Genomic DNA, 13069 nt, shown 5'->3' with positions numbered 1-13069 from the left:
AATTCCTGCTCTCACACCTGCGCTGTGTGCGTTTGTGTGTGTGTGTGTGTAATTTCAGTTTAAGTTTTGACAACTTGTCGTCTGGCCAAGTTACAGATTTGGCAGTGGGGAAAAAGAAGTGGATTGAATCTGATTTCAGTTCTGTACAGCGTTACACCTTCGGATAACAGGGACTCGTGTCCCATCTGGGGGCAAAAAGCTGACCATACACACACGGTATGTGCGCGTATGTGTGTGCGTTCGTGTGTACCTAGCCCGTATGAGGTGAGCTCCAGCCCGAGGTCCCAGGCCAGGTCCATTTCCAGGAGAGTGCTTCCTGACCAAAGCAGGAGAGATGGAGGTCGTCCTCTGAGGAACCTGGGACACACACACAACACAACCCTCTGGGTCAGGACCTCCCACATGGTTTTACATCAGACGCTCTCCATCACGGGGAATGAGAGCGACATCATATCACATCAATCTCTAGCTGCTATGACTTTAAATGAATCGAATCAAAGTGAAAACTGCTCTTTTCACTTTCTCGATTTGTGTGCAGTGAAGTTTACTGTAAGTTCCTATTACTGGCATTTGGGGACAGAAACATGCTAAAGTTCCCTGGTGCAGATTTCACTGACAACAACAACTTTATTCAATGATTTTCCTCTGACCTTCACTGGGTTCCCATTCACAGTCTGTGGAAAGCACAATGATAGCTGCCCCCCCCTTTTCTATCTTTTTTAAACAGCAAATAGAAAAATGGCCCTCAAAAAGAACACAAAATCTCGTAGTAATCTGGCCTAACTTTTCCATTTTTATTCCTTAGGCCGACCGATGTCACAACAAGGGGTGTTCAGACTCAAAGGAAATCGGCCCTGCTGTCATATTTGTGCAACTAAAGCCAGGCAAAGACTTGCTTCGCATTTGATCTGAACACACCCTCATACAATAGACATATTTTGTTGGAATACAAGACATTTCACTATGAAACTACATGCTACTCTGAGCTTACAAAAAGACATCTGTGCAGCATTTTCTACATACAAATTTAAAATATAGGCCACAACTTTAGTAAAGTATTCCCTCAGAAAAGGTGTGCTTTTTAGTACAAACAGATCCGTTTTAATCAATGTTTTTTGTCCATTATTAGAATTTCTTTTACTGCAATTGGTGGCCTTTGAGATTAAAATAATACATAAAACATCAGCTATCAGGAGAGACTCCAACCGACACAGAAACTAAACAAGAACACAAAAACACAAGAGTTAACACATGCACACTCGGACAAAAACACACAGGTCGTGGCATGCAGAGACCTTGGGGGGCATGTCGTCGTCCTGCCGCAGCCAGGAGCTGCGGTCCAACTTGTCGAGGGGGGGCGCCAGGCGGGAGAGGGGTGGGGGAGGAGGGGTGTCGGAGGTGGGGTCGGAGTTCTGCCGGGGCATGGGAGGCCGGGAGGGGGAGGGCGACGCCGAGGAGGAGGACACGCCGTGGGGGTCGTACAGAGACTGGGAGCCTGACAGACCGTGACTCTTCACCTGCACCAGGTGGGCCATCTGGACACACGCACGCGCACACACAGGAAACACGCAGGAAACAGGCAGGGTTGAGAAGGAAGAGCAGGATCAGGATCTGCTTTCACACAATGTGATCAGGACGAGGGATGCGAGTCAGGAGGAAGAGTGGAAGAAGAAATGGTGCAGGAGGAGTGATGAGGAGGAGGGAGAGAGAGAGGAGGGAGAAATGAGGTGAGAAAGAAGGAGCATGCCGCAGGGTGCGTTCACACCAGTCATGTTCACTGGAACGTTTGCTCCTTTGGTTCAGTTACTTTGTCCCGGTGACAACAATGACATAACAACCCTGAAAATACAAGTCTCTGCCCTCCAGCAAGAGAATTACTGTGTGTGTTTTTTAACAGAATGAAAACCCAATGTGTACGAATATTAACGTCTAGAAGCCAACAGTTCCTCCTGCTTGTAACGGCGTCTGAAAAAAAACCAAACTCATATCCAGTGGTTTCTTCAGGTCCTATTAAATGATATCAACACCTGAGAAAAACTACAGGAGAAAGTTTCCACATCTCACGTCCGTAAGAGGTTCTGCCACCTACAGCCTGCACAGCTGCCTCCTCAGCTCACTGCAGCCGGGTGAAATCCGCTGGGCAATGGCGTCCAATTTGACAAACTCTGAAAAGGACATTCGTTCTGGGAATAGAGTTTAGTTCGACTGGTAAATCAAAACCTTGCCCTTCATGCTCAGCTCCATCATCTCCAACACCGCTCCTAAGAATCTCCTCCTTCATCTTACATTGGCATTAGAGATGCTCTCGAGACACTTTAACTCCTTAACTGAACGGGACACTACTGTTTTTCAAAAGAGTGCCACACGCTCTGACTTGGTGGTGCTATCTTTCATCTCAGCTGCTTTATTCAGGTCTGATGAAGCCAACAGAGCGAAAAGTAGAGCTGCAATCCTAACATCGCCAGCAGACACTCCGTGGCTCTGTGTTGAGATTATGCCCAAAAAAATCAAAGCAGAATCGGTGAAAAAAGAGCAACCTTGGCAGAACTTCGCCTTCAGGATCAGCTCCCTCTTCACCACAACAGTGTCCACATTACTGCTGACACGTCGAACTCACGCTCCACCTTGAACAAGACCCACAGATACTGGGACTCCTTCACTTGGAGCAGGGACTCACTCTGTGTACCAGTACCAGAGTACCTCAAGCTTAGAGGCCAGGATCTGAAAATTGCAACAAACTCAACTTTGCTACTTTCACACAGACAAAAGAAACCAAACTCCAAGTGTGATCGCACCCTGAGGGATGGAAGTTTGTGTCACATGTGAACACACACTCACACACACACACACACACACACACACACACACACACACACGCGCGCGCACACACACAAAGACGTAGGACACACACCTGCGGTTCGACGGAGCGGTGCATCGGCGGGGTCCGGGCCTGCTGGATGCCTCCGCTGCTGAAGGACTCGGAGCGGGGCGGCAGCGACGGGTCCGAGATCCGGTTGGAGACTTTATGCTGCAATGCAGGAGAAGTCTGTCTGTTCATCTTATAATGCTCCTCCACCTGACACACACACACACACACACACACACACACACAGGCCAGAGTCACTCACAGCATGCAGTGAGGTGTGTGTAACGTGTTTAATGCGCTGTTTCATGAATGGGTTTGATTTCATCCGTCTTCTCATGAGTTGTGTTTTGTGTGACAAGCCATCAGTTTATCCAGATGTTGGAAGTTTATAAGAAAGATTTAAAACGTTATTCTTTACTTCTGCATGAGATAAGAGGTTTTTTCGGGCGTGAACAGCACGTTTCGCATCCAACGTCTTCAGGTCCGTTCATCGTGCTTGATGAGCTGGATGTGACGTCTTCTCATGCACAAATAAAGAATAACTTGTTTTGGTTTTCGATGAGATTTAACATCTACAACAGTGATTTGTCCTGCACTCTACCCACACTATACGGAAGAAATCTTTTCTGTTGTGCAGAATTAAACACACTTTTGAATAATATTTTAAGTTTGAATTCGATTTACTCCTCTCTGCTTTTCATGTTAGAAATGATAAAACAGTTACGTCAAAATGACATGCGTCGGCTCAGTTTTATAGACTACGGTCTTGATGAGTGATAACTTAAATTCCGTAATGTGTTTAGTCGGGAGCAAAGTTTATGAGACATTTTCTAGCCGTCAGTGTTTCAGATCAGCGCCCAGGAAGAATCTGGTTTTGGTAATTTGCAGGTCAAAAGACATCTACACATCCAGGAGAAACCTGGCCACATTTTTTTTTACATGTCCGAGTTACATATAATTGTTGTTTCAACAGCCTTTCAGTGACTATATTTCAACAGGTAGCTAGAAGCTGCTGCTTCACATGGAAACACAGTATACAGGATTTCAAGAGAGTGTATTGTATCCCGCTCCTCCCTTCGTTCTGGTAAACCAAACTTACTTACTAGACGACGGCCTAAACAATGATTAAATATATGGCATTTACTGTGTGAAATAGAGCCTCTACTCTTTCATTTCTATTTGCATTTCATCAAGTGTGTTCATTTTTATGATCTTAGCAGAGGCGGTCTTTGTTTCAGACAGGGCAGCCTGCCTGCATTTTAAAACACTGCAGGAAACGCTTTATATGCAAACTTGATTACTAAAAAAACTCCAAACCAAATGTAGCCCAGTTTTAACATCTGATTCCTTTTGATCTGCAGATGCTTACTGGGTGGATATTATAATTTTGCCTGGCCCATACTGCAGCTAAATGCAGTTGCCAGCCATATCAACTACCTGATAACGCCAGCAGCAGAAATACTCTGCGGTTGGAGAAGGAAACTATTTTTTTTTTTGCATTGAGGAAAGGAATGGAATGAAAATAAAGGGTTTGTTAGGGTTTGTGAGACAAAGGTAGTCTCATTAGTTGGCCTTTTGTAGTAAAGGTCTCCATGGTTACACGTGTTAAAGCTATCGAGTGAACGGCTCACACAGTCATTACTGCAGCTAATAATATACAAAAGCAGCATATTTCAGTTTTAACAGTGTTATTAATTTGGAAAAGCTGCAAACGTCACCTGCACTCCTCAGTGGGTTGCATTGTGTAAGAGGGCTATGTTTTCTCTAAACGGTGGTGATCTGTTTTTAGAGTGGAACATTGTGTCTGTGTGTGATGGAAATATTTCTTCCTCTGAAGCTTCAAGGGCAATCCTGGCAGGCTGAGGTGAGGGTAGACCTATCTGTACAGAGTGTGTTTCTATGTCTGTGTGTGTGTGTGTGTGTGTGTTTCCATGCGTGGTGTCCAGAGGGAGAGAGACTGATATAGCTACATCTGCCCTACATCAGTCCACCAGCTGCCACCAGAGGGCAGGCCTGGAGATCTGCCCTAAATGTGTGCGTGTACACTGGGGAGGGGTGTTCACATGTGAGTGTGTGCTTTTGGCCTTGATTTATGGTGATAAGAAAACCAGCAGAGTTCAAATATGGAGCATTGACCTGCATTTTCTACACTCACGGCTCCTTTTGAAAAACACACACCGGTGTTACTTTGCTGAACTTACATTTAACACAACATCGGGATTTTAAACTCACTGAAAGGTTCAAAGGTGAAACACATTCAACATCCTCGTCAGGACAAATAAAGAAAAGAAAAGAAGGAAAAAGGAGAGAATTTAAGTGGTTAGTAAATGAACATAAACAAAGCCTGAAAGATTGAGCTGATGTTAGTTCGAGTCGTTGAAGTTAGTACCTGAAAGACATGCCCATCACACCACAACATGCACTAAAACGGCAGCTCTCAACCGGTTTGGAACAACTTGCATCTCGCTGTTTCAACCAAATCAGGATTCAAAGTTTCCCTTTCCATTCTTTTTAATCTGGTTCATCGTAAGAAGAAGCCCAGACCAAGTAAATATTCTACTGTTATTGCTTATCGTATCTTATAATTACTCTCATGAAACCGTTGAGAGCCACTGCAGTAAAAGATGAGGAAGAATCCCACGACACTGCAGATCAACCTGCAACACCCAGACAGCTTCAGTAACCTGTAAAATGGAAAGTGAAGGTTAAACATCAAGGCGATTTGGAGAAGATTAAAGGTTAAAGTGCGGAGGAGGAAACATGACAAAGGATTAAAGATGGGCTGTTTATTTCCAACTGCTTGTGTTCTGTTTATGTGGATTGTCTCTGTTGTGTTTGTATGGAATTAAAATGCAACAATGCCTCAAATTCAGCATTTAGGCTCCCTAAAATAAAGACAATCCAGTCTGTAAAATCTATTTCATATTGACCGCCAACAACATATGTTGTGACATAATATGACGACATATTTTATTTTTAAATTTGACTGGCAGTTTGTTCAGATGTCAGCAATTTTGTTCAAGCATTTATGTTAACTGATTCAAGTAGTTCTGTCAACCCAAGATGTTCACTGTCCGCTATTCAAGGGATGTTACCAGAGTATAAACATACAGTACTAAAGTAAAATGGCTCTAGATGACACTTAGAGGAGTTTTTGACCACTAGTAGCAGTGTGGAGCAATGTCTTTATGTGTTTCGTTTGTGTCTCATGCACGCTCAGGACATGAGGGACATGATACATTCTTGTCGATGGTGTCACACTGTTTCACTGGTCAACAGGTGGCAGTAACGCACCCACAAACGCAGCAATGCACTAACAAGGCAAGAAATGAAGAAGACTGCTAGCAAACTAAGCTGCATGAAAACAATGCAGGTTTCAAAATGTGTTTTGGTGTTTAACACTGTTAATGGAGAAAAATGCAGTGTATGACCTCAAGTGTCCATAGTGGTAGTCATGGCGTTAACCCTTTCATAAGCACAGTGATGTCTTTATGTTTTTAGCTATACTAGCTATGCTTTGATGGATTATTAGGAAATTTGGTACGGACATCTGTGTCCCACCCAGGACGAACAAACTATTCTGGTCATCCCTTCTCTTTCTATATAGTGGTGCCATCAGGTCAAAATGTTTTTGGTTATTAGCAAATGTTAGCATGCTAAAACAAAAAAAGATGCTGGTAAACGTTATACCTGCATGTTAACACTGTCATCGTAAGCATGCTGACTAATGTACAGCCTCACAGAGCCGCTACCACTGCTGTAGGGTCTTGACTTTTAATAAAAGAAGCCTAATATGATTCAGTGCTATTATACAAGTGGGAGTGAGTGAAGCACTGACAGCACCAATCAAAGAGGAAATGAATCAAAAGATCCCTGTGTGGAACAGGGAGATGAAGAGCTGAGGAATTATAAAAAAAGAAGAGTCCACATTATCATTTCTGCCGCCAGCCCAGAGTTAATGCGTGTGAGTCGCCCTGGTTAGAGAAATGAAAACGTTAAGAGTGATTAAAGGGGAAATCATTCCACCGGCCAAGTTTAGTAAGTCAGCCTGGACAGACTGCAGGATCAAAAAGAAGAGGGAGATAATAAGGAGTAGAGAGTCTGTTCATCCTCCGACTGACCCGGCGGGCGGGGGTCCGGCCCCTGGAGTCGGGGTTCCTGTCGGGGCTCTGCCGGCGCATCACTGGCTCAGGGGAGTCAGGGACACAGGTGACACGGATTTGAGGCCCGTGGAGGTGATCCCTTGTAGGACTGTCATGTGCGGGGTAGGAAGGGGGGCGGGGGCGGCGGGGTTTGTAACCGGGGAGTAAGAGGAGGCTGTCGAGTTTAACGTCTCGCTTCTCGTTGAAGGAGTGGTATTTCTTGGGAGGGATACGAGGTGAGTTGCTCTGAGCTCGACGCATTACCTGCAGAGCAAGGTGAGTGTTCACAAGAAGCAGATAAATGAACATGTGCACAGCATTGAGTCTGGAAAACAGAAGATGGGTGTTCAGGTGATGTAACACACCCTCTTGCAGCCATATTGGATGTTCACAGATCCACTGACAACATTTCTAAATTTAAAACAGGTCATAATTAATAAAACACAATTCACTTCATTCTGTTTTTGACTGGAAAACTAATAAATATGACAGTTTGTGTTTAAATAATCTCACCATAGTATCTGTTTAGCTAACCATCACTGACTTCCTGTTAAAAAAAAAATCACGCATGCTAGTTAACACTGCTGCAGCCCCAATTTCTTTGCCTAATCATTGTTTTTTAAGTTTTACAATTATGTTTTTGCATTAATTATTACATTCAGGCCACATTTTTTTGACTGAATTTGACAAATGGTACAAAATTCTTTTTTGCAAAATATCTTCTGTACAGAATAGAGATTAGAGATTAGATAGATTTGAGAATTATGTATATCTGCACATCTCTAAGCTGTACTTCTATTCACTTTTGACAGAAACCGGCATATTTCTGTGATTCAAACATAACCATCTAGATGTTTTGACAACGAAAACATCTTTGTTTGGGTTAAACTGCAGCCTTTTCTGAAGAAAAAGTGCCACCAAAACACCAAGACAGTGTCCTCACAGTAACCTAAATTTGGAACATTAGACATTTAACTTTTATCCCCTTTAACTGTACACTCTTTCAGGTGTTTCTCCTTTTCTAGTTTAGTGGCCAATTCAAAAGTGGACTACCCTGACGGCACTGAAGCCGTGGCTGCAAGAGGATTTGTAATGCTGACAAATGTACACTGAATGGCAAATAAGACCTAAAAGAGTTTCATTCCAAAAGGCTTTGTCAAGTCTCAAGACCCAGAAAAGTGAGTAAAAGCTACTTTTGTACTTTATTTAATTCTGTTTTTCAACACAATTTATCACTACATAATGTGATTCTGTTCTCAAAAACACAACTATTGACGAGCAAAGGCCTTAAGGTGGTTTATTACCTCACAAGGATCTCTGAAATGTGCTGTACTCACACATCTTTGATAAGAGCCTCTTAGATAAATATCAAAAAAGATAAATATCTTGTCTTTTAAATAGTTTTGGAATGAAACTCCACATTTGACAAAAGTATCACATAAAACACACAAGAGGAATTTCACAGCACATAAATTATTGTCCTGTTGTTGCACCTGAAAAAAAAAAAAAAATCAGAAAGCATCATCACAGGTGAGACAGACTCTTCTGCAGGTAAAGGACAGATGAGACCTGGAGGGCGGAAAACTCTACACCACAACATAAACAAACACACTGTTAACCTCCAGGGAGCTCGAGCCTCTTCCATCAGGGTGTGTTTGTGTTCTTATGAATGAAATCTACCACTTTACAACCGACTCGTCACTGCGGCTGAACAGCTGTTAGCGTACGAGTGTTTTGTTACCCGCGAGCTGCTCTCTGAGTGTATTCTTGTTCTCACATGCACACCTTTTGTCTTTGTTTGCCAAGGAACACCTGAGTGTCTTTAAAAAGGTAAAAAAAAAAAAAAAAAAGTATTAAGCTGGGATTCTTATAATGAATGAAATGTCTTTTTTTACTTGTTTCTAAAAGAACTAAAATTTTAAAAGTGAGTGAAAGATCATCATGTACATTTGTATTATTCTTTATTTTGTTAAAAATTTCAGACATATATTTGTTTAAGATTCCTAATATTCCAATTATTTGGGTTATTGTTATATTCCTTGTTTTCATGCCTTATTGCAAATTTAGCTTGCAAATAATTGCAATAATAATTTAAACAATTAACAATCTGCATAAAAATCTTCACCTGATCAGGTCATTTTTTATCTATAGATGAGTGTTAAATCTTAATCCTTTCTTAAATATGCAGCGCAGTGCAACCCGTCCAATACAAATCAATTTGTCTCAAGAATATTCTAGAAAAGTGTCTTAAAACCAGACGCATTACTACGCTGTGATCAAGAAAAATGACTCAATTCCAGAAATGAACTGAAACAAATTTCTATGTGTTGAAATAGTCTTACTGCACTTTTTTCACTTGTTTTAAGAAAATAAGGTTTTCAGGACTCAGGTGTAAACTAAACGCTGTCTGTGTGCCGTGCAGGCTACCTCTTTGGCCCAGGCGGGCTTGTCGTTGCTGCCGGGCGCCTGGTCTTTGTAGTGGTACAGCTGCTTCTTGTCCTGCGGCGGCCGCGGCGGCTCCTGCTGCTGCTGCTGCTGCAGCGACACCAGGTACGCTCGCTCCTGCTGCAGCTGCCTCTGCAGCCGCTCGGCCTGCCGCTGCTCCTCAATCTGCTTCCTCTTGTACTCCTGCACATCAAACAGAACAGGGGAAGGAGGTAAACGGGTGGAACAGACTAAGTAAGCAAAAGAGCACATGGAAAGTCTTGTTCCAAAATAAAATATGACTGACCTTTGCCATGAAAGAGAAGCACATTTTGGGTGCTGAAATTACATTTCATCTTAATCCAGGCATTTTATATCTACTTGTTAAGAATATTTAAATAGAATCAGGTCTATGTTTCAAATACTGTATGATAAACATTAGTTGTCCCGTTTAAGGAAGATATTACAGCTGTATTGCAGCTCTTTGCCTTGTCCATTATTTACATTTATCAGGACACTTTCTCATGTAATTGCACATTAAAAGATATTGCAGTCCTGTTTATAGACAAAGATTTTTGTCACACATCTATTCTGGAAAAGAAAACACAACATTTTAACTTTACTTTCAATGTTTCAGACATAAAGACTCCTTACTAATAAAGAAAAAAAACCAAAACGATGAAACGGAAACATTATTTAGACCGTTATTAGACACTAAATCGTAACCAGACCGAGGAAATGCTTTTAGTGTTGGCAGCTCTAAACTTTGGAGACATTACTGCCTTTAAATAATAATTAATTGATAGTCAAGACAGAAAAAAAATCAATTACTGAGGGAAACATACAAAAAAAACTGTCTAGACTGTGGTTTGACAGGAGGCTTCATCATATTGATAGCAAAAATGATGGCAAAAATGACTTGTCATCCAATGTTATATAAAAAAATCTGTCTGGTGTTCATGTATATATCTGCAGCCCCATATATCAGTCTAATATTTGATCTGTTATTTTAGAGGGCAAGGATTTGTTTGTATCAAGTGTTATGAGAGGTTTTCCCAGGTTCTCCTTTTGAAGCTAATCTTGACAAATGCCATCGACTGATCAGCCTGGGAGCTCGGTCTGAAACATGTTTCCCTCAGCGTCCCGTCAGGTCAGAAGTCTGGCATTTATCTGAGCTGTGTGTGAAAGTCTGCAGCAGCCGATGTGTGTGTCCTTTCAGAAACAGGCTGAAACCCAGATGAATAAAGCTGGACAGTTGGTTGTTTTGCTGTGGTGGAAGAAGTATTCAGACCCTTTACTTAAGTAAAAGTACTAATACAGAACTGTGAAAATAATCCACTACAAGCAAAAGTCCTGCATTCAAAACCTTACTGAAGTAAAAGTATTTAAGTATTATCAGCAACATGTACTCCTGTCAGTGTTTTATTATATCTGATGTTTCTAGATTCATATTCCTGCTGCATTATTGTGTGTGTTGCATTTTACTGCTGCAGATGTTTAAGGTTGAGCTCATTTGAACTACTTTATGTACTGTTGGGTAGTTTAATCTACAGCAATGCATCATGGTCTATAAGAACATCATATGCTTGTTTTAAATAGTTTATTTATCTTAAGAAGGAGGAGAATTGTCTCAGACCGTAAAGGAAACACGTCACCCTTCAGTTCATCACAAACATTCAAAATCACCACATCTGGAGATACGTGGTTTTCACTGGACAGGACGGGGATGAAAAACTGTAATATACAAAGTAACTAAAGCCGTCAGACAAATGTGGTGGAGTAAGAAGTACAGTAATTGCCTCTGAGGTGTAGAAGTAGAAAGCCCTTAGTTATATTCCAACACTGGTTTGATGTCATTGACGACATTATCATGAACAATGAAGCTGAAAAAAGTGTAATTTCAGGACCGTCAGCTATCGACTGACACGCCCGCCACTGTGTGTATATATTGATTTGATGTTTGTTAACTTTTTTTCTGGAGAAAAACGAGCTGCTGTGTGATTCCGTCTTGCCTCAGTATTGACCGAGTATTGACTGCCTTCGCCACGCCATGATTTCTGTGCGTAAATAACAAACGGGCTTGACATGGAACCAGCGCTCGCCACGTCCTCCGAGTCTTGGTACCCGTGCAGTTTCCATGATCACCAACCTTTGAGCTGTTGTCATGGAAACTTTTGTCATTGTTGTCTTTAACACAAGAACTCAGGGAAGTTGTTCTGCAAAGCTGTCCCAGTAGTTTATCTGTGTTTGTGTGTGATGTTACCAGCAGTAAGGCCTGCTCCTGCAGGAGCTGCTGCTGCAGGATCTCCAGCTGCCTCTGTTCCTCCTCCAGCTGTCTACGGATATACTCCTACCCAATCAGCACCCGGGCCAGCATGAGACGCAGCCAATCAGAGAGCACCAAGGCAGGCGAGAAGCAAATCGGAGCCCAGGCAACCAGTGACATCAGCAGAGCAGGAAACGGGAGAAAAGAAAATGAAAGAGGAGGACAGATAAAAGATTTATTGAAGAGGTGTGAAAGTAGGGATTTAGTCAGAAATAGAGATTCAAAGAGAGAAACAGCAGGGGGCCGTAATCAGTAGAACAAGAAGAGGAATGATGAAGATCAGCATGAAATCAGCTAGCAAGATGTAGAAATGTATGTCTGAAAAGTAGAGTGTGAAGGGAGCGCTGCACTGCAGGAAAAGTCAACTATTAGTCATGCAGTCATTTGCAAAGCCTCCTGTCTCTGTTACACTGCAATATTGGATATCTGGTGTTGCTGCGTCTGAGATTCTGCACATCTTTCTCCATTTCTCTCTTTATAATTATTGGAACATTGCATCCAACTGCACCGCAAACTTTTCCTGAATTTAAAAAACATAATCCAGCCAATTACTTTAAAAGTTTTTAAATTGATTCGGAATACTTGGTATTGCTACACAACACGGTATTTTCTTTTTTGTGGTATGGATAATAACAGGAACTGTGCAGTAGTTTTAATAATCAAAATGTTTGCTTGGTCAGTTGGACACTGTATTAATAATCCAGTGGATCCTGACAATTTAGAAAAGGTCTTAAAGGGGGCTACGTGCAGCATTTTAACCCAGTGAGATCACAGTTTTCACTGGACCAGATGAGGTACTACTGTCATGTTTTTACGGATGAATTATTGTTTGTAACACAGACCAAAAACCTATCAATCAATACCGCATTAAGCTCTGCAGACCGAGCAAAAGCAGAGCGATTATCTGTGGAAGTTTGCTAGAAAGTTAGTGTTCTGGTGGAGCTGACTGCAAAGACTGGTCATTTTAGGTAGGTAGGTTGGGGCAGGCCCTTCAGGGGCTTATGGGAAATGTAGTCTGAATTTGGAGAAACACCAACTGGTCTAATATATAAGCGTTCTGATTTGTTTTTCAAAGTCGTGCTGAGGTGCTGAAAGTAGCTAATTAATCTAAGTGTTAATTATTTATTTATTGGTAGCTAAAATATTACATGCAACACCTGGAAGTCGTATTCTAAGACCGGGGTTCACAATCTGGGGATCGTGTATTTTTTCTAATCTTCAGATATTTTAATCTCTTCAGACCTTAAAAGTGACTCAAACTAAACAATATGAGAAGCAAAACTCAGTCTTTGGTCAAAGCGCTCGCAGCTC

The 13069-nt window shown here is 41.9% G+C and overlaps 1 protein-coding gene across 17 annotated transcripts in view; it reads right to left on the bottom strand.

Moving 5' to 3' along the window:
* tnikb (TRAF2 and NCK interacting kinase b) overlaps positions 1-13069 on the bottom strand; it is a 60712-nt gene that overhangs the window by 20567 nt on the left and 27076 nt on the right. For 5 of the 17 annotated variants that reach the window (XM_044176055.1, XM_044176048.1, XM_044176040.1 and 2 more), the window contains exons 14-19: positions 11696-11782; positions 9436-9636; positions 6988-7272; positions 2912-3076; positions 1296-1535; positions 251-357 (exon numbers count right to left, since the gene is read on the bottom strand). In XM_044176055.1, coding sequence (XP_044031990.1) covers positions 251-357; positions 1296-1535; positions 2912-3076; positions 6988-7272; positions 9436-9636; positions 11696-11782 — 1085 coding nt within the window. The remainder of the gene's footprint in view (positions 1-250; positions 358-1295; positions 1536-2911; positions 3077-6987; positions 7273-9435; positions 9637-11695; positions 11783-13069) is intronic. The other 12 variants (XM_044176046.1, XM_044176052.1, XM_044176043.1 and 9 more) reach the window with 8 other exon arrangements.

This window comes from Siniperca chuatsi, linkage group LG19, assembly GCF_020085105.1.
Source record: "Siniperca chuatsi isolate FFG_IHB_CAS linkage group LG19, ASM2008510v1, whole genome shotgun sequence".
Lineage (NCBI taxonomy): Eukaryota > Metazoa > Chordata > Actinopteri > Centrarchiformes > Sinipercidae > Siniperca > Siniperca chuatsi.
The sequence above is the reverse complement of the archived record's forward strand: the minus strand, read 5'-3'. Positions and strand labels throughout refer to the sequence as shown.